General features: G+C 35.7%; 1 protein-coding gene and 1 non-coding gene across 2 annotated transcripts; both read right to left on the bottom strand.

Moving 5' to 3' along the window:
* Window positions 1-6085: 6085 nt before the first annotated feature.
* Window positions 6086-6158, bottom strand: TRNAV-UAC (transfer RNA valine (anticodon UAC)). The gene has a single exon. It is a non-coding gene; the product is annotated as a tRNA-Val (tRNA).
* A 48-nt stretch (window positions 6159-6206) lies between these two features.
* On the bottom strand, window positions 6207-8370 carry LOC130713520 (uncharacterized). Its single transcript, XM_057563285.1, has 4 exons — window positions 8119-8370; window positions 7884-8003; window positions 6803-7006; window positions 6207-6522 (listed from the first exon to the last, which is right to left on the bottom strand). The coding sequence occupies exons 1-4, from the start codon at window positions 8297-8299 to the stop codon at window positions 6482-6484; spliced, it is 546 nt and encodes a 181-aa protein (XP_057419268.1). The 5' UTR covers window positions 8300-8370; the 3' UTR covers window positions 6207-6481.
* Window positions 8371-21428: the final 13058 nt, after the last annotated feature.

The following is a 21428-nucleotide window of genomic DNA, read 5'->3' as shown; positions in this document are numbered from 1 at the left end:
GTCAATCGACGGAGTGGGAGCGAATTCGAGACTAAGAAAGGAATCGATGAAACTCAGTGGCTATAGTGGACGGGAGAATGACGGATCAAGAAAGCTGATCAGGTTTCGAAAAGGAAAAAAAAAAACAGCGATAAAAGGAGAAGTTTCAGATCGAGAACAACAAAGAGACTGATGAGGAGTAGATCAGTGGCAATGCGGAGGGGAAAGAACAAGGTGCGTTCACGAGAGAATGACAGATCGAGATTCAGCGTGAAGGCGCATCCAGCGATGGCAGATCGGAGCAACACGGTTCAGACCGACAATGAAGAACGTCAACAGAGGTGAAGCTTCAGATCGAGGAAGCATGTAGGCAAGGGAGAGCAGATCGGTAATGACGAAGAAAAGAACAAAGGCGAGGAATCTGTCCAGAGCACAATACATGAGGAGCAGAGCCAATCCCGAGACGTTGGAATTCTGGCGGGCACGCTTTTGCTTTGGCGGGCACGTGTTGAAGTTAGGCGGTGAGCAAATTCTGGCGAGCAGGTGTCGGCGGCGTTGAAGTTAGGCGGTGAGCAAATTCTGGCGAGCACGTTTGCTTTGGCGAGCACGTGTTGGCTTTGGCGAGCACGTTTTGAAGGTAGGCGGCGAGCTAGTGTTGTTGGCGATGGAGTTCGGCGGCGAGAGAATGTCGTTGGCGTTGGAATCTAGCAAGCACGTTTTACTCCGGCGGCGGAATTTTGGTGGGCACGTTTTGTTTTGGCCATGGAAGTTTGGCGAGTAAAGCGTTGCTATGGTTAAGATCGCTGGCCAACAAATTTTCCAATTCCTTCAAACTTTTCCTCCATCTTTCATTTGATTCCCTTCTCAGTTGTTGTATTTCCTAATTTTCTTATTTTGAAGTTGATATTAGAAGTTATATTGTCTTCACTGGTTTTGATTCAGACAGAGAGGAGCAAATCGGATCAAAGAGAAGGAGTGGGTGAATTGAGGCACACCATTAAAGTTTTGTGAAACTTGGAAGACTCTTCCATAAGCGGTTTGTTATTGGGTGGGACAAGCTCCTGATGGCGCGATTTAGTTACAAAGTGAAACAAGTTTCACGATGAACTAAATTAGCCCCGGAAAAGCCCACGTAACAACCGGATTCATTGGCGATGTGTGGGGTACAAATTGCCCATTCTACTGAGCACCGCTTTGGTAATCCAACTGGCCATTGGAACCCAAAGCACTTTGAGTCCCGAAATGGGACGATCACACCAAGGGTGGCGACCTACCGCTAGGGTGGTGACCTCATGCCAAAGGGTGGCGACCAAACGCTATGGGTGGCGACCTGTAAGACTCAGTTTTTAGACACACAAAAGTCGCCAAAAGGGTGGCGACCTCACGCTAAGGGTGGCGACCTACCGCAAGAGGGTCGCGACCTACCGCAAGAGGATGGCGACCTACCGCTAAAGGGTCGCGACCTACCGCCAAAAAGGAGGGTAGCGACCTACCGCAAAATGGTGGCGACCTACCGCAAGAGGGTCGCGACCTACCGCCAAAAATGAGGGTAGCGACCTACCGCAAAATGGTGGCGGCCTTACGCTGAGAGTGGCGAGCAAGTCAAACTAATTTCTTATAAGGCTAAAGCAAGACGGTGATGGCGATGCGGCAAGTGAGGACACTCCTACTCCTCATGACTTGGACACAGAGTCTGGTGGACTTGTAGACTATGGCGAGTGAAGGAGCATGCGTGCTGGGCGGATCTTCTCCTAGGGACGATGCGGCGGCGACTTCAGCTTGAAGACACATTGTGCTATCATGCTTCGAGCTCGGTGTCTTGTGGACTGGTTGAGTCCCTTCACCATATTAGGGGACTCGCCCAGGAAGCAACTTGATCCATGAAGATGCTACGAGGGGCGGATGCGGGGGAGATTGGCGGGAGACCATGTCACCAGGCGAGCCAGCTTCTATTCAGCGAGTCACGTCATATGAGGCGGGCCACCACGACTCCTTAATCTTGTAGGCGTTTGTACACCATCTTTCTAGGTCCCGCGTCAATCGGAGATTCATGTATTTGCGTATTTCCTTGCGCTATTGGCGGTTTGTGTTTCATTTGCGCCATGTCGGCGACCTACACGCTTTATACATTCTTTGTTGATCCCGCCAAGTAGCGTGGCTAGGTGATCTTCTAGGCGGGGAAGCCATTGCAACTAGAAGCTTGGGAATAGTTCCTGCGCGTTGGTCGAAACCGCCAGCCGAGGAACGCCGTGCCAAGTGGAAAGTGGCAACGGGCGACCTGCTAGGGGGATCACAAGGGGACAGAGATTGACGGTCACATTTTGGAGACACACTTCGCTCTCCTGCTTCGAGCTTGTGGACTTGCGGACCAAGGGCGCTCGCCCTTCATCTTTTCACGCCATGTTGGCGACTTGGATTTTTGCATACACGATGGATAAGCATTAGGCAGTTATGTTATAGTTTTCTTAAAGACACACTTAGCTCTCATGCTTCGAGCTCGGTGTCTTGTGGACTTGTCGACTGGGCGAGCCCCTAGAGGGGCAACGCCCAGGGTTCACACCGCCCGGTGGCGCCCCAAGCCAGTAGGGTTGGGCCTCGTTCAGCCAGGCCCACACGGCCCATTAAGGACCCTAGCATATGGGGGCCCAACACTACCTCTATAAATAGGTAGCAGATACCAATTGTAAGGGACTTTTGCTCATTTTATGAATACACACATGAAATTCAGTTATTCTCTCTCTAGATCTCTCTCTTAGGTGCAATCACTTCTCTCTCTAGGGATTACACCCTTTCTCAATGTTCTTATCCGGAACAAAATACTTTCGAGACCGTGCAGGTTGGTTGGTTATCTTAGGATAACCTTGTGTTGTCTTATTAATCAAGTCAGATGCGCCTCTCGGCTACTATCTGGGCGAGATGTTTTTTATCCTAGCTAGTCATCTTAGCCAACCACTTGTTCACTTAGTTGTGAGTCATTTGAGTTTAGAGCCTTATCACCATTTGAACTAGAAAAACGGGATCTCCAGCTTGCCATGTAATGCAATGAAATGTTAACTTACGGTGAGCTTATGCTAATTATAAATGGAACATTTGAGAAATAATATGATCATCTAGAAAGTAATCAGAGATGAGTTTAAAACGCCCACTTTTCAGTAGCAAAGTGTAATTAATTTTTTCAAACCAACAAGATTCCTTCAACCTCTTTGAAATTTCATTTGGCCTTTCCTTACTTGAAACGTAGTGATTAATGAAAAACCACGCTTTAGAGGCTATAATTTCAATCATTCGGGTGTGTGATAAAATTGCGCATCCCAGGTCAACTGCTTTTCCAAATTTTGTGCTCCATTCTAGGTTTCACACATATTACTTAGGTCGGACAATTGAAGTTGCTCCAACTACTTTACAATATGTGAGACATTCTCCTTACTTAGATGATGTTCATACAGGTATCATGGATTACGAGGAAGGGGATCATAGTAGCGATTTGAGTGTCAGCTCCTTCATATCTCGATTCTGATCATATCTTGCGGTTTTCCGACTTATGGGACGTATGCACGGTTTTCAAGTATGATTCATTAAAGGAAGAAATCAAGAAGTATGAGGAAGCAAGTGCACTTACCTGCTCGGGTCAAAAGATGTGGTGAACAAGTGCACTTACACTCTCTTATGCACGACTCCGGAGACAGATGCCCGAGCCTACTCTGCGTGGACTGATGGTTCAAACTTCTTGTCGGCTTTATTGAATTCTACAGACAATTGCAAAAGTATATATTGCAAGAAATAATCCAAATTGCTTGAAAAGGTAAAAACTGACATCTCTTTGGGGTTATGGTTTGTAAACCCTATGAGGGGTTGACGAGCCATTCCCTAGTTGGATGACTATTCTTCTTTCTTCTTTGTGTGTGCTCGAACTTTCTTAACCAACCCTCAAATTGAAAAAAACTTCTTAGCGCGTCTTCTTTATTTCAATATAGCTTTTTTTTTTTTGAAGAATTCTACCCCAAATATCAACCTAAGAAACAAGTTTAAAGTGTTTCAAAATTATGAATCTTAAAGTAAAAAGAAACAATTATAATAGCTTTGAACTCTCTTTTCCCTAAGCAATGTGATATCTCTTTTAGATATTTCAGTGACCTCCACTTACCATATTAGATGATGTGGGACTTCTTCCACCCTTACATTAGGTCATGCTCAAGGCTCAAGCAGTCTTGATCACTATGGTGCATTCTTTCTGAACAAACATTAACCACAAGATGAGCCACAATATATCTGGGATTGGATTGGCATGTCCAAAACCAATCGAAGGAAATAGTCTTGAACACATCAACATTGACAAGATGGGGTAATAGTAGAACACATCGTGCTCAAATATCCTGTACCACCAGAGCGAAAAAATGGGGATAGAATGATAAGTTTCAACGACTAAAGTTGAAGGAACGTGACAGAAAACAGATAATTAGGTTGATTAGGCCAGAAAGAAGACCTGGTACAAGTTATTCAGAAGTACAACATAACTTAATTTTCGAAATCAAAATTTGATGAAAAAACGTCTGAAATGCTTACTTTGATTAGCCTTTTAACTACCTTGAATTATGCAAGTGCCTTGTCATAAGTAGCAACTTGTAATGAAAGTGACACCACAGAGATCGATGACTTATGCGTCAATGAGAGATAAATGAAATACAGTGAACATTACGGACTACTTACTATATGCTTCCTAAAAGCAAAACAAAAAATTAAGAGACGACAATGGACACGCAAAGTCAAGAAAATATACACTAAAACAAGTCCACAGCAAATTTGTAGCTAACTTCCAACGAAAATGTTTATGATTGGCTGCCAAAATTCTGGAAGCTAGCATAAAATAGGTAGAAAATCAGTTATGAATATTTTTAGGTCGCTATTTGTTGGGATGTTAAGTGTGAGTAAGAAGTCCCACATTCGAAGATTAGAGGAGTATAATGAGCACTTTATAAGTGAAATGACTCATGCATACACCAATTGTCTTAAGGTTTTAGGTGAAAGATGTGGTGTCGAGTCCACTTTGGTGTGCTCATGTAAGTCCAATGTGATGATCCCCGATTTATCCCCTTGCGGCCCAACACTATTTGAAGTGAAATTTATGGCTAGTGGCAAAAATGTCTATAGATATATGCTTGAAGAAATCACTTGATATTTGAAGTTTGTTGTGGTTGAGGGTAACATAATGCATTAAAACTCAAACAAGCACCAAGGCCAAAATGTCATTGCTAACAACATCTAAATACCCCGGAAATGCTTCCTCAATTCACATAGAAAATGAAAAATTGTTATATGTTCCATAAAATCAGCGACACAATTACCACTTCTACAAACAAATAAAACATCACATTTGAATTGTTTCTCGCGATGTTCTTTTGTAGCTTTGTGGTTATTCCATAAAATGATTTCAAACTAGTTTTACATCAAATTGCTCTGAATTTCATATAGATTTAGTATGAAATTCAATAAACTAATTTAATCTAAAATACATGGTTTTTTCATTAAATTCTAAAAAATACATACTGCTGGATACTATTTTGGGAGTTCTATCAAATTGACTATAGAGTTAAATGCACATATATAAGTCAACGCTTCTTAACAATAATACACTTTATTTTCTTTCTTTGGCAATGGACAGTGAAGCAAAGTTTACCCAAATTAATTTAATACAGTTGGAAATTTAGCTTCAAAAAACACCTCATTATGATAGGACATTTGGCAATTCAGTTTGATATCATCCCTATCAAATGCATTATTTATCCAACTTAATGTACAACCAGGTTCCAAAATTCAATCTGAATTTCAAGATGGAATCTTTTTGTTGCCTTTTTTGTTTTTATGTCAAGATGGATTGAGACATAGGAAATGACAAAAAAATAAACAGGGCTAATAATTAGATACAGGGCCTGTGGTCATTGATCGAGTCTGCTCCATTCGAGTTTCTGCTTAGCATATTGTATAAATAGTTAGCTTTAAAATTACTTTATAATTTTATTTTTAGTTGTTGATTGTTTACTGATAATTTGATATAATCAGTGTTTTTCTTTTAATAAGCAAAACTACATGAAAAAAAAAAACAAGAAAATGTTGCTGCCCAGGATCGAACTGGGGACCTTTAGTGTGTAAGACTAACGTGATAACCACTACACCACAGCAACTTGATACTATGAATACCGTATGAATAAAAGTGATTGGCAAAACTTCCGTTGTAGACAAAAAATGTCATCCAATAGAGGGTTGAGGAGCAAATCCACTTTAGAGTAATTCTTATTTACATTCCAGCCCTATAAGTTCAAACTATCACTGGAATAAAAACATTACATGAAGAGCATACCAAAGTCAAAACAAAAATTGCACTAGCACACACTGAAACTAAAAGATGCTGGTGCAATGCTCCATACATCCATAATATGTACACCTAAAACAACACCCCATATAGGTTATCATCTTCTAAGTTTTCATTTATATCCAGAAGCTTCAATCAACCATGAGCTCTCAACTGTGAGTTGATGGCCACATTTCCTGCAGAATAGATACAAGCAGAGTGAAGGGTGTTCAAAACAATTCTTAATTATCCCAAATCAAATGCACAACACAATACATCAAATCATCAAAATGGTTCAATTTCCTCGTGTCATCAAGCATGAAAAGGGCAACAAATTATAAGTTATCATGTTTTTATATTGACTAATTTACAACAACCATTGACATTAGAACAAGTGAGTAGTGACATTATCAATCATGAATAAAAGCAGTTAAAGTAGTAAACAAATGCATTTTATAGAACAGCAAAGACTTTTACTTGAAGTTGTGCGACAAGTCTGATACACAGTGTGCTTCACAGTTTCCTTGTGCCCCCGAGTGCCTTGATCAGAGTCTTTTTGAGGAAGATGATTTTCAGCCCTTTGGTTCACATTTCCTAAAGGATCAGTTCGTTGGTTGACTTTCATTGTCAACACCTTAGGTGAGTCATCCATCCATACCCTCCCACAGTCTTGCAAAGGTTCTGCAATTCAGCAGATCAACACAAAATCAATGAGGAACCCAGCAACAGCAACATTATCAAATCTTCCTATTACATTTATTTCTTTTAGCATGTCACTGCTCAAGGATGAATTTTCTCAAGCAAGGAAAACACCTTTGAGTATTACAGACGGGTCACATTGTATATGCCACCATGCTACATAGTAGGACAAGGTAGAAGTATTTCTGATTGGTAAGAGCAAGAAAAAAATGCTTGACATGAATTTTTTGTCCTTAATGCTACTCTTACTAATCAGAACAATATAAATGCCTTTTCAGGAAAAGCTTACTTGAGCTTATCTAATTTTGACTTATGCAAGTGTTTGACAGAACTTATGACCTACCTATAAGCTGTTTTAAGCTTATTTTCATAAGCCGATCAAATTAGCTTATGGATAAGCAATTATACCTGAGTCTAACCTATTTTGAGCTTATTTTAGTTAGTTTATCAAATTAGTATGCATTGATGCCATAAGTGCTTATTTCCCTAAGCGCTTAATTAAGTTATTTACCTAAACATACCCATAGTACTTCATTTTTTAAGTCACGGAAGGACCATTTACATTGAAATCTCAAGCTACTTGTCTAGATTTTCCCCCCTTCCCCCCTAATCAAGTCTATAGATAAGCGTCCCATTTCTTAATGATCATGCCTAACATTCCTAATTCCAACCCCAGATCTCCAAAGCTGGTAACCTCATGTAATGTTGAATCACAAAATACAAACAAAATGCCTTCATTATTTGATTTGACCAAGTTTATTCAATTCAAATACAAATAACCATAAAAATTATCCCAAAATTGAGTATCTAAAGTTACAAGTACAACCATATTCAACAATTAGCAACAAGTAAAGTTCACCTTGAGTCTGAGGTGAATGAGGAAGTTCAAAAACCGGACCATACATATAAACATCAGAATTGACATACTCCTGAACTCGCTCCCGTAACTCTTTTACAGGTTCTCCTTTCCGTTCCACCACTGAAATCAATATGAATAATCATAAACAACCACTCAACTCAATCAAAGAAAAACAAGCCAGAGCAATCAAAACCGTAAAAGAACAAAAACGAAAATTGATAGGTAGAGATCAAACCTTTAGCAGAAGGAAAGAACGCATTTGGTGAGGGGAAATCAGAGGGTAAAGGAGAAACGAGAGGTGCATACATATAGGTATCAGACTTGAGATAATCCAGTATCTTTTTCAGTGACGGTTTCCTTCCGCTGCGCTTTGTGGGTTTCTTCTTTTGAACTCTCAGGTTCGCTCTGTTTTCCATTTCTTCGTCGATTTCTGCAGAATCTGAGACAAACCCGAAATGCAGTTATGGTTCTGGAATGGTTGAGGAAGAAGAAGAGACAACGTTGTTGGTGTGGCGGTTTATGAACTGTGAGAACCAGACACGTGTCGATTCCCGAAAACGGTTAGAGCCACGTGTCACTTTGGGCTATATTTTCGTTTTCGTTTGTTCGAAAGAGATTACTACAAAATAGTCGGTGGGCTGGGCCTAAACGATACTGGTTCTGATCCAACAAAGGCAAGTGCAACAGCCATGTGTTATTTACTTTACTTTTTCTGATTTACTTTTTATCTTTTTCATGTGTTATTTTATGCAATTCTCTAGTATTAATTAATTAAATAAAAACAATATATGATTTTTTTATGACAAAAATAAAAACAATGTATGATTAATAATATAGTGAATAATTTTTTGAATTTTAAAAATAGTAAATACTTAGAAATGTTTTTTGAATAAATATTTTTGAAAATTAAAGAGTTTAATGGATATTCATTGATTTTATAAAATAATTTTTACACTTACATCCAATCAAAATATGCACTGATATTTTAAAATAGTTTTACACTGATATTCATGTAGATAAAAATTTATCTTTAATGAAGTTATTTAAATGACCACAGATAAAGTTTGATTTAAGATAAATGTATTAAAATAAAAATGTATTTTTTGGGAAACCCTTAACTTCATCATATTCGTATCAGAATTGCAGCAACAATATTTTAAAAAAAAAAAAACAAAGTATACACATAGTGTATACTAGGGGTGTTCGCGGTTTGGATTGGTTCGGTTTTGAGGGAAAAAATCATCCGATCCAATCACTTCGGTTTTGTCACTACATCATTCAATCGATTTTTTTCTTTTTGTAAATCCGAACCAATCCGATCCAATTTTTATCGGTTTGGATTGGATTGGATTTCGGTTTTTCAAACAAGCTATAAATATTAAGTACCTCTAAAATAATAAGAAGAAAAAAAATTAATCTCTATAATAGATGACATATTTTCAAATATATGTTCACTCTAACGCATATTTTTCAAATTATAACTTGAAATTTTATTTACTCAAATATATCTTCATATAAATAAGCATGTGTTATATAATAATTCTATAAACATGTAAAAACATAAATATGTAAGTACGAATGATATGATGCATGTATAAATAAAATTATATGTATTTGAAAATATTCGGTTTGGATTGGATTGGTTCTGTTTTAAAAATCAAATCCGAAATTCGATCCAATCCAATAAAAAATTTCGGTTTTCTCAATTTTGGACTCGTTCGGTTTTCGGTTTGATTGGATTTCGGTTTTTTTATCGATTTTTCGATTTATATTTGATTGGTTCGATTAACCTTGAGGATGATGACACAGTGAATGTTGAAGCTTTCATCAATAAAACATCATTCTTGGCTAGCAATGGTCAGCATGAAGTACTGAGTTTAAAGTGCAAGGTCTGCTATTCCATGTATTTTTTGTTATTTATATGATTTTCTTCTCTTGATTTTCCTTTGTTTGCATTTGTAGTACATATGTATTGGATCACTTTCTTTTGTTCTTCACAAATCAGGTGCTTCATTCTTCTGTTTGTGCTTCTCTGGGAATTTTCAGAAATCTCCAACCAAATATCAAGTGAGTAAATTTTTTTTATTTGCAGTACATGTTTTGTCCTTCTTCCCTCACTGTGTTTGTTGTTCTTCCCTCTGTGTGTATTATCCTTCACTACTATTGTGTCTGAAAATTGCAGCCCTTGCTGCTTTACAGATTACAATTCTGCAAGTGTTTCTCCTCTTTTTGTACCCTTTTTCTTTGACTAAATTGCATGCAAATGTTGGTGCTCTTATTCTACTTCCATATATCTAAATTGAACCCTTTAACCTTATTCTACAACTTCGTTTTAACCTCTTTTCTTTCTTTTCTTCTAAGTTGAAATCATATAACTATTAAGTCATGCTATTTTTCATTTAACTATTTCTAACTTTTGAGAAATGGTGAGAGCTTTGCTATTGCTAACTACCACTGCACTTGCAACTACTATTCTTAGCAAGTACAAATAAACGATGCAAAATCTAGCTAGATCCATTCATCCTCTCCACTCCATGTATCGCTTTGGCTTCCTTCATCTGTCTCGGCCCTCCTATTTATTCGTTCCAGCCACTCCGTTGTTGCTCTTGACGCTACAGAATGTGTCTCCTCTCCCAAAAATATGGCAAGGTAAGAAAATCCTTTATCTTCCCTTTATTTTTGCTAGATACTGAGAGATAATGCTGCAGGTTTTGGGGCTTGCAGGGGTGATAGAAGGGATAGAAACTTAGAAAGGGCTCGCATAGATGTGTTGACATGAAGAGAAAAGCGTGTCATGACCGTAACCGTTGGGTTTTTTACATATGAGGGATATGTGTTGTTTTCTTTAGCAAATTAGTGCAGTATACTTTGGAGTTATTTCAATGGAAAAATCAGTATACTTTTCTTTAATTTTAAGGTCCATATCTTATGTTAGATAATCATTTTGAATAAAAATTTGATCAGGCCATTTGCAAGGAGTATAATCAAGAAGTTAGAGCTGCAATATAAGTAGAGAGCTGCATGGGACTTGCTCAAATCATAGCGCCAGGAAATGGATTCAGTTTTATCTACAATGATGTGATTAAACAATGCAATTTCTACTTTGACCCGTGCGATGCACGGGGGATTTTCATTTTAGTGTATCGCGTAATTTTTTTATTAAATAAATGTTATTTTTACTATGCTTATTAGAAGATAATTTAAGAATTAAAAGAAAAAATTATTTACATATATTTATATAATAAAATATTTTTTTTGTGATGAATGTGTTTGTTTAAATTTTAATAAAGCACAATCATTTTATTTATTTGTGGTTTTGTCCCCAATTTTTTTTTAAATGCTACATTATTTATTTTTTTCTATATAAAAATTTAATAGTTTTTGAAGTCATTCTTAACTAAAAAAAATTTCAATTTATATTATTCTTTATTATATTTGTAATTTTTCAATTAATTTATACTTTTTTGAATTTTTCTAGTTATATTATTTTATTTTTTTGATGGTTTTTTTTTGTAAATAGTACAATTTTTAACTATATGAAGTACAATGTAAATATACCGTTGTGGATTTCAAAACTATATGAAAATGCTTTCATTTTCAATCTTTACTCTTGTAACCTAACTATGTGTATTAAATGATAAGTTTTTTCAATATAATCACTATATATTTACTTTTATTTGGTTATTTTATATAAAAAATCATTTTTGTTCTCCTTTCATTTAGTTTAAGATTACTTCGAAATTTTTTCATTAATATTTTATTTCAAATAGTTAGTCTTCCCATTTAAAAAAAGTGGGATTCTTCCATGTCAATTCATTCCAAATGACACTACTAAATATCCAATAACATCTAAAATCCATTTATGGTAAAAAAAATTAGTAATGAATAAAAATATGGAAGATGTAATGTGTTTTTGTATTAGAACTAACCCATTAAAGATTAAATTTTTTGTCAACCTAACAATGACTCAAAAATCAATCAACTTTTTCAATTCTATTCACATATGGAGATGAAATGAACAAAATCCTGATTGAACCTAAAAGAAATAATTAGCACTTTTACATAAATACTCACGTTTAATTTAAAAGTGGTGTACAATGAATTAGTGAATGACAAAGTTACCCCTCAGCTGCAAAAACTTTCAATTTCTATTTTAATTAGATTGTGCGCAATTACATAATTAATATTAATTCCTAAATTAGTTATCCAATCATCTACACTATTTGATGGCATGCTTTTTAACCCACTTTCTTCCGTCCTTAGCATAATAGATTTCCTAGCCACAATTAAAAAATATTATTTTACTCATTTCTGTTTTTTCTATGTTTATTTTACCATGGCAATCAAGGCTATTAAATTTATTAGTTACCCGATATTGTTTTATTTGATGGTGTGTTCGTTTAAAAAAAATTTTTTGGTGCTTTAATTTTTTTTAGTGTGTTTAAAATTCTATAACCACTATGCAATTATTAAAGACAAATAAATTTAGTAACCGACTTGTTTTACTATCCCTATGCATTCTTTAGTCAAATTCCATGACAAATTTAAACTTATATTTTGATTAAATTTGTATTATCACTGTCCATTTTAAAGCTGCACTAAAATTCTTTTATAAAATATTCAACTACATTCACTTATATTCTTAAAGACAATTTAATTTGATAACTTATGTTATTCAAATGTAACAGAATTTGAAGCTAACGTTTCAGATCTTACTAATTCTAACCTGACATTTCAGTTCTTCTAACCACTCTCCAAAAATCATAATCATCAAACATTTTATGTTCATAAACTACTATAAGTCATCCTCGTTACACTTGCCTACATTACAGGTTTAAGAATTAAAACCCTGATTCCACCATTGAAAAAATAAATAAATCATAGTGCTTCTGAAGGTGATGTTGGTCTTCAAGGTGATGTTCCTCTGAAAGTTGTTCAACAACCTATGATTCACATTGAGTCCATGGGACTTCCTAGTGGTGGTTTCCCACCACAATCCTCAACTCAGGTTGCAGTCATGCCCCCATCACAGTTTGCAGGCACCAATTTCTAGTAAGCCTACAATTAACCTCATTTACTGAACTATTAGTTACTAATCTTAAAAATTGCAAGAAAAAGCCAAGCAAATAAGTATAGTTGGAAAATCCTATTAGGTAGAAAATAGCAAAAAATTAACCACGACTGGTTTTATACTCTACCTTCATCCAGCCATATGTGGTTCATTTCCTGAAATTAGCTTAACTACATGAACTACTTATACCCCTGCCACTGTAAAAGTTTTTCCTGCCCTAAATGAGCATTTGTCTGGAAAATATATAGTTCATAAGCTTCACCTCTTATTCTCAATTATGTTCATAACATAAGAAAACCAAAGGTCTCCTAACAAACTATTCTTTTTTCCTATCTTTCCACACCATAATTAAAGCACAAAAAAATCACTGTATAAAGCAACACTTCAATTAGGCAATTTTCTCAAATAAGCACAAAAATGGAAGCATATAATGAAAATGAACTAAAAACATTACTAAACCATTAAAGCAAAATGGAAACATAAACCTTGAAATATACAAAAGTGCAGATTTCCCTCTCCCAGTTAGGGCCTTCAATAGTTTTCCCACATGAACATCCAATGCAATGCAAATCTGATGAAAGAAGCCACATAGCAGGCGCGCAGATATAATGATAAGATCCAGTCCTGCCCATGGAACATGTCAGGAAAAACAATTCAAATAATCACTGATTTGAGTCCTCATTCTCAATTTATCAACAATCACCTTGAGTTAAATCCACAATAAGAGATGAACAGATAGAGTGGTAGTCACTCAACAATCACGTTGAGTTAAATCCACAATTTAGCCTCAAATAAATCAAACAAACTTGGACAAATTCTTGTTTTTCCTTTCTAATCACTATTTGAAGCTTCAGTTTGGATCCTTGATCCTCTGATCTATACAAAATCTCAAAGCGCTAAAAAATTAGTGAACAAAATCCATTTCCAGTAGTATATGAACCTGCATAGGCAAATCAGCTCTATGTTATTGTTGCTTGAGAAAACAACATAAAGGCAGCTCTTGAAGCTAAGCCAAGAAAAATGGAGGTAATTAATACTTACAGTTTTTTGTTATCACAATGACACTGCTTTTCTACATAATATCATGTATTAGGATGCTTGTTGGCGCAATGGATAGCGAGGAGTTGAATATGATTCAATTGATTATAGTAGTAGAAATAAGTCAGAAGGAGATAAAATGTAATAATACTATATAGGAACCAAAATCTAAGCATGTACTTGCAAGCACACAATCAAAGATGAACCTATGTTACCATCTTTAAAAAATTAGAAAAACAAAAAAACTAATAGCAATAACCTGTTTTCACTTGAAGCCGACAACAAACCTCATTTTAGAAGTGTAGTCCCTGCAACACAGAATCAGAACGGAAGGTGTCTTAATCAGGTTACCTTAGAAGGATCCCTTTGCTTTTCTTTCATGACAATAGCCACTGCTTGTCTTACAACAAATCTGAAGAATAGATAGGGTGAAATCACAATGGCGAAGTGAAAAGATGAAAGGAGTAAAAAGGAGAACGATTCTTACAATGGGGATTGGCGACTCCATAACAGTAAAAAAAAACACAAATGCATAAAACATCAATTCAATTCTAACCCCCAAAATGTGAGCATGGGCATCAGTTCAAGTGAATCAAAGTCCCTTAAATTCTGACTCACCAGAGCAGAACTGCAGGTAAATTAAAAATGCATAATAAGGTCGATTGAGATGAACAAATGAAAGACAGAAAGAAGAACAGTCAAAGAGTTGCAGTGAAAGAAACCTAACACCATGATGTTTGCCTAAGCCTGCAAAAAATCATAACCCTATGTGATTGCTCATGTCTTTGAAATTTAAATACATATAAAAAATACAAATGCAACTTAAGTAGCTGACTCCATGTCTTGCACCAAAAGCTGAAATAACACTTTTAAACCACACTAACATGGTAATGAGAACATGTTAACTTCAATGATTACTGAAAAGGACAGAACTGACAATAATTCTTCTTTCTTGATCAGATCTCAGATTGATAATTTACTTCGAAGTCAAGGTCGATATAATCCGGCGGATGGCAGTTTTATACAATAGAAAAACACACAACACGGTTATACAAATTCTCATATTAATATAAGAAACAAAAACCTTAGTCTTCAGGGATATGGAAGGATGTGAATTTAAAACCATAAGAGAAGTTTTTTGTTCCGTGGGATCCAGCCATGCTTGAACCCCACATGGAAGGATTGGTGTTGCAAGGCTATCATGCATCTTCTCTTAAAAGGCTAGCTTATGATTGGAGGACAATGTATGGATGATTGTTTCTGCAAACTATTGGCAAACCTTATATAATATCACCCTTGAATCAGTGGAATTCATGATTGCCCAAATATGTTAGAGCATGTTTCTGAAACCTTTCCACTAAGTATATCTTAATAATGTTACACTTCTCATTGAAAGGGTCAAATCTAATGCATTTAATAGATTTTACCTGAGCAGGATCCTCCGCACCCAAGCTAGATGAATTTTTTTTGTCCTTCCACGATCATTTCTCATTGGAAAGGTCAAATCTGATGCAAGGATTAGTAATATTTCACAACTACCCATTCAATGTACTTTTGATGTTCTGGACTTCTGGTCCCTTCTCTTTGCTCCACTCTTCATAGTAATAATGCAAGTTATAAAGATAAAAACATAAGAACCGAAATTTAAGAAGATTGCATGAGAAAAAAGGAAAGAAACAACACCTACCCATTGCAGTCCTTGAGGATTCGTGTTCTGCAACACCAAATTTCCAAGCTTCTCTGAAAATAAAATGCTCTAGAACCTGCAAATTAGGCATGGATTCAATGCAAAGCCAATGGAGACGGAGGATTCGAAAGTTCCGCCATCGTAGTAAGATGAAGTAAGGGAGTCAGACTAACCAAACAGGGGAAAAAAACGATACCTTGCGAAGATGTCGAAGTCGTCTTAGTCCTCTCTCAACATCAAAATTTCAAAGCACAAAGTAGTCGATGTCGGAGCTGATCTCTCTGATGCAGACAAAGGGGAATGTACAGAGCGAATGAAACGATCACTCACCGAACAAAACGAATGGGGTTTGAAGCAGTGGTGGAACTGAAACGGAAGCCTTGATTGCAGAACCAAAACGTAAACATCAGAGGAATGGTAGAATGAAAAAGGAAATCAACCGAGCGAGTGCCTGAGGGAAATCCGTTATGGTCGATTAATTGTCCAATTAGGATTTCACTTTGCTTTCTATCAAAGAATCAACGCCCAATATCAAACTAAAGACTAAAGGGACGACCAAGATTTGATTCTCTATTCAATAATTAACAAAATTACAGAAATATCCATACAAAAAATTTCAACCATGTGTAATGATGTATTGAATTCCCATTTTGCCCTCAAGGCTGCAGAAACTCTTCTTTCCCTCCTTGTCGATTGTTTAATTCTGGCCAAGGCACTTGTTAACAAATTTGCAGAAGCTAGAAGATGATACCAAGAAGTTTCAACTGAAACTTCAACTGAGAATGCTTATTGATGAGAGATTGAAACGGTGAAGAAGAAATGTACAAGAGTGGTAGCTTATATACTAAGCTTGTAAGAGTAAAGAGTAAAGTAACTAACAGACTATTAACTAACCATGGTTTAACCAAATTGCAACTAACCTAACCATGATTCTAAGTTCTAACTAACCTATCTGACTCATAACCAAGTGGTTAGTCAGGTAAATGTAAAAGGTTAACAATACATTTATTTACTATCTAATACTTGTGCAGTGAAGTGAAATGCATGGAAAATTTCTCGAACCAAACAGAAAACACTTAGTGGGGTTGTAGCTTTCTATTTCTTCTCCGTCATTGTTTGCTACTCCGGTAAGAACCATTCATTTTGTGCCTTTTACTGCATTTTAATTTTAATTTCTCCCACCATTTACCTTTCCATTTCGTTATTGGAAAATATTTTATACTTGTAGCTTCATATTTCTCTTCGCATTGTGCATAACTATTTAATAGTTATGAAATTTATTTATGCCTAAACTTCTATTATGTCAAGATGGTGTTTTTGTGTTCACCATTTACAATTCATTGTATGATTACAGAAACTTCCTGAGCTCAAAGAAAAAATTACACACCTCATCGTCAAGGTGAAGTCACAAAGTCAAGTAGATTTTCCAATGTTCTTTTTTTGGGCATTTAAGATTTATAGATATAGAAAGATCTTATTAGTTTCTATGATATGTCCTAACTTTGTGTGTCTAATTAACATGGCGGTTTTTAATTGCTGATTTTGATTATATTTTAATGCAAAGTTCACTGGAATATTTTTATTCGTGTTTGTGTGGCATACTGAGTTTCTAACTAATGAAAATAGCACAAAAGAATTGGTTGGATGTTGATGTTGACTTAGCACTTGGCTATGCCTTTCAGTATAAAACCTTAACCTAAACTTTTATTTTAATGATGAATGATAATAAGCCAGTTAAATCTAGATATGTACTGTCATGTAGATGATTGTCTCAGTATTGGTTTTGATAGATCCTTCTGTTTAATTGCAAGTAACCTTCTTGGTTCATGTTTTCCTTCCTTATGTTCAAGTACATGCTTGGAGATTGAAAAATTAAAGCCCATTGAATTTGATTTTTTTTATCATTTTTATATAATCTCAAGTGTTTTGAAGTCCTACTTCTACTTATTTATGTATAAGTGCATGCTTCGGTTTTTCCTTCATCCATGTCGCTTCGTCACATCTTCAGGTTTTCAAGTACTTCTTTTTTTTTTTTTTGAATGAGTTCATTGTTGTTATTCTGTTAATTGATCCACGAAGGAAAATTATGGTTTCATATTTGCTTCCCTTACCAGTATTTCCTCACTTGATCTCTTCACTAAGCTTCAACACCTTTGTCTGGGTGTTTGGTCTCTTCGGTAAGCTTGGATCTCTCTTCTATAAGTTTTGGATCTACACACATTAGTACCAACCCTTAGAGCTTAATCTGCTTCTTATGCATGCAGAGCAAAAATTTAGTGATGGTGCTAACTCAATGGTTGAATTTTTGGCTTTCACTTTGGTTGCATGGTGATTTGAGTAACTATTTGTTAACGTTTCATATTTATTTTTATATTAATATTATATTTATTAATTAATTTTTTCTTATATATTGTGCTGTAATGAAGGGATTTTTTTGATGTGTTTGCTTTGCCTTAGGTTTTTGGGGAGAGTTTTGTGCCAGCTATGTCATCTTGGCGAATACTCTCCCATAAGTTTTTTGCTATGCTTTCCTCATTTAATTAGTTGATAAGTAATGAATGATAATATTGCTTATTTTGATACTTAGCAATGGAGTGAGGGTTTTGGGAAGAGAATGGGTTTGGATCCTCTCATGTGTAAAAAAACTTGAGAGTGTCAAGTTTCATCATCTCACCATTAATTTTATTTTATTTTATTTTTCATCTATATAATATACTAAAAGAAGGTTTTTTCTAGAAGGTTTTGCCACGTGTCACCCCCACATCATCCCAATAAAAAATATACAAATTTTGTTTTTCAATATTAAATCTACATGTTTTTCAATATTAAATCTGCATTAAGAAAACAAATATTTTTACTTTTTAAAAGGAAGTCTGATCACATATGGTTTATATGTTTTCCATTACGTTCAAATTTTTTAAAGCAAAAACAAATCTAATTTTATATTAAAAAAAACTGAACAAATAAATAAAGATTGTTTAAAGAAAAAGACATCCACGTTCAAATTTTTAAAAGCAAATCTGATCACATATGGTTTTGGTCCGTTATTATGTTCAAATTTATAAAAGCAAAAACAAATCTAATTTTATATTAAAAAAACTGAACAAAGTTAAAAAAAAAAAGACATCCACGTTCAATTTTTGTAATGGACAAATAAATCTAATATATTACATTTGTTTTTAAAAAGATTGTTATTAACTCTACATATCAATCACTATTATTTATACTGCGTTTCTCAGACAAAATTAGCAAATATAATCTATTATATATGATACTGTAATAATATATATTTCTATTCTCCCAATAAATTATCATATCCATCTGATTTAATGTTGTATGCACGGGCCCAAACGAATATCACGCAAATATATATATATATCAATCTATTTCTAACATATATCACTCCAAGTCCCAACGAAACTAACATATATCAGTCTATTTTTGTTCATATTTCCAATAAATCTAACATATATCAATCTATTTTGTTTTGAACTAACAATTTGATTGTGGTTTTTTTAAAAAATTTAATTTAAGTACCTTCTTACCTACTTGATAATTTCTCCAACTTGAACACCAATTACTCAAACATGAACGCCAGACAAGCTAGATGGAACAGACAATTAATATTGAGAAATAAAAGAAAAAGACAGCATCCCATCAACCATCCAAACATAATTGTTCCAGGTATGAATTTTTATCATTGTTTGTAAGTATAAATTTTATAATCTTTACTTTTAATCTAAAGAACTATGACACCAACACCAACAAATCCTATATAGAGAACCATTAGAGCAACTCCAATGCTTAGGCTCTTATTTGGGCTTTTATACACTATTCAGCACTATTCTACACTATTCATGTGCCACGTCAGACTTAAGAGCCTGCTAAGAGCCTGAAGCAGATTTTGCTCCAATGCATGGGCTCTTAAATTACTATTACAAGGGTCCCACTGTGTCCCACCATACAACATTAAATAATGATATTTATTTTCACCTAATTTAGATTTAAAATTTAATAGTATATCAATACTTCAACTAGAAATTAATTTAATTATTACGTATACTAATTTAATTTAAAATTAATTTTACTAAAATTTTAAAAAAAGTACATTGTATTGAATTATAGAAATAAAAGAGAGCCAAACACCTGTGAAGGTTGGTTTCCTTGTTGTAACACCGGCGGAGGTTGAGAACTTTCATTTGTGGGAAGTGTTTGATCGTCCAACAAATCATAGTATTGTTGATAATGTTGGTGATCCATTTTGAATTTTGTTTGAATCTTTGGACAAGAGAGAACTTGTGGGAGTAAAAATTGATGTGTAAAATGATGAAGTGCACACTATATATAATGTATAAAAGCTGAAAATGGGAGAGAAACGGTCTGATAACCGGCCAAACCGGTCAGACAACCTAAAACGGTAAAAAAACCGGCTCCAGCCGGTCAAAACCGGTCTGAAACCGGTCCACAACGGGAGGGTGACCTGCCCAACCGGTCACCCTATATATAAACCCATTTCAGCCCCAAACATTAACCCTAGCCGTTTCTCCCCCTTCTCTTCTTCTTCTTCTTCTTCTTCTTCTTCTCCCCTCTTCTCTTCCTCGAAACCCTTCTTCCTCTCCTCTCCCCTCTTCTCTTCTTCTTCTTCTCCCCTCTTCTCTTCCTCTTCTCTTCTTCTTCTTCTTCTCCCCTCTTCTCTTCTTCTCCCCTGCCTCCTCGAAACCCTCTTCTCTTCTTCTCCCCTCTTCTCTTCTTCTTCTTCTTCTCCCCTCTTCTCTTCTTCTCCCCTCTTCTCTTCTCTGTTTCTACCTGCAACCTCACTGCAACCCCACCAAAACCCACCTCACTGCAACCTCACCACCACTGAAACCCAACCCACCGAAACCCAACCCACATCACCGCCTCAAACACCCACCACCACAGCCAAAATCCACCTCACCGCCTCCAAACACCCACCACAATCGACTGACCACCACCCAAATCGGAGCCACCAGATCAGATCAGGGGAAAGGAAGCCCCTTTTCGCACATGCAAGTCTCCAGATCATCTCCCTTTCAAGCAGATCGGACATGCAAGGCTCTGAGATTTTTTTTTTCCTATGTAAATATCAGTTGCAGTGTAAAAGTTCCATTGATTATCATTCAGTTTGATTTTGGTTGTAAAGTTTGGATTTTTTTAAAAAAAAAAATGATTTTGGTTATGTTCTTGTGTTAGTTTATTTCAATTCTGTTGTTCTTCCTTCTTCCCTTCACCGTTTCTTCCCTCTGAAAGTAGTTGATGAGGAGCATGTGAGAGAAGATAATAATTTTTTAATGTAAGAGCCCATAAAGCAAGAGCTCTTGCAGAAGAGCCTCTGCACTGTAGCTAAGAGCTTGAAGGCTCTCTCCAATGCAGGAAAAAAATAAGAGCCGGCTCTTAGCAACTCCAGCTGGGCTAAGAGCCCAGCGTTGGAGTTGCTCTTATAACCTAACTATTAGTATGTGATAATACTATATTGAAGTCCAAAAGGAAATATAAAGAAAAATAGTAAAACATGAAAACAATACTATATAATCTACTTTACTTTTTCTTATAAAAAAACCGTCAACTACCTCATGAAATTCTCACTCATTCACCCTTATGCCATGCAAAATTAAGATGCAGGTTATCAAACAACTGTTTCTGAAAAGCCTAATGTTCCACACGAAAGCTGCAGTCATAGCAAAACTACAGTGACCAATCTACATCTACTTAATGGGGAGTTTGAAAAGCA

The sequence above is a fragment of the Lotus japonicus genome, chromosome 4 (genome assembly GCF_012489685.1).
Source record: "Lotus japonicus ecotype B-129 chromosome 4, LjGifu_v1.2".
Classification (NCBI taxonomy): Eukaryota; Viridiplantae; Streptophyta; class Magnoliopsida; order Fabales; family Fabaceae; genus Lotus; species Lotus japonicus.
Note: the sequence above shows the minus strand (reverse complement) of the source record. Positions and strands in the feature narration are given on the sequence as shown.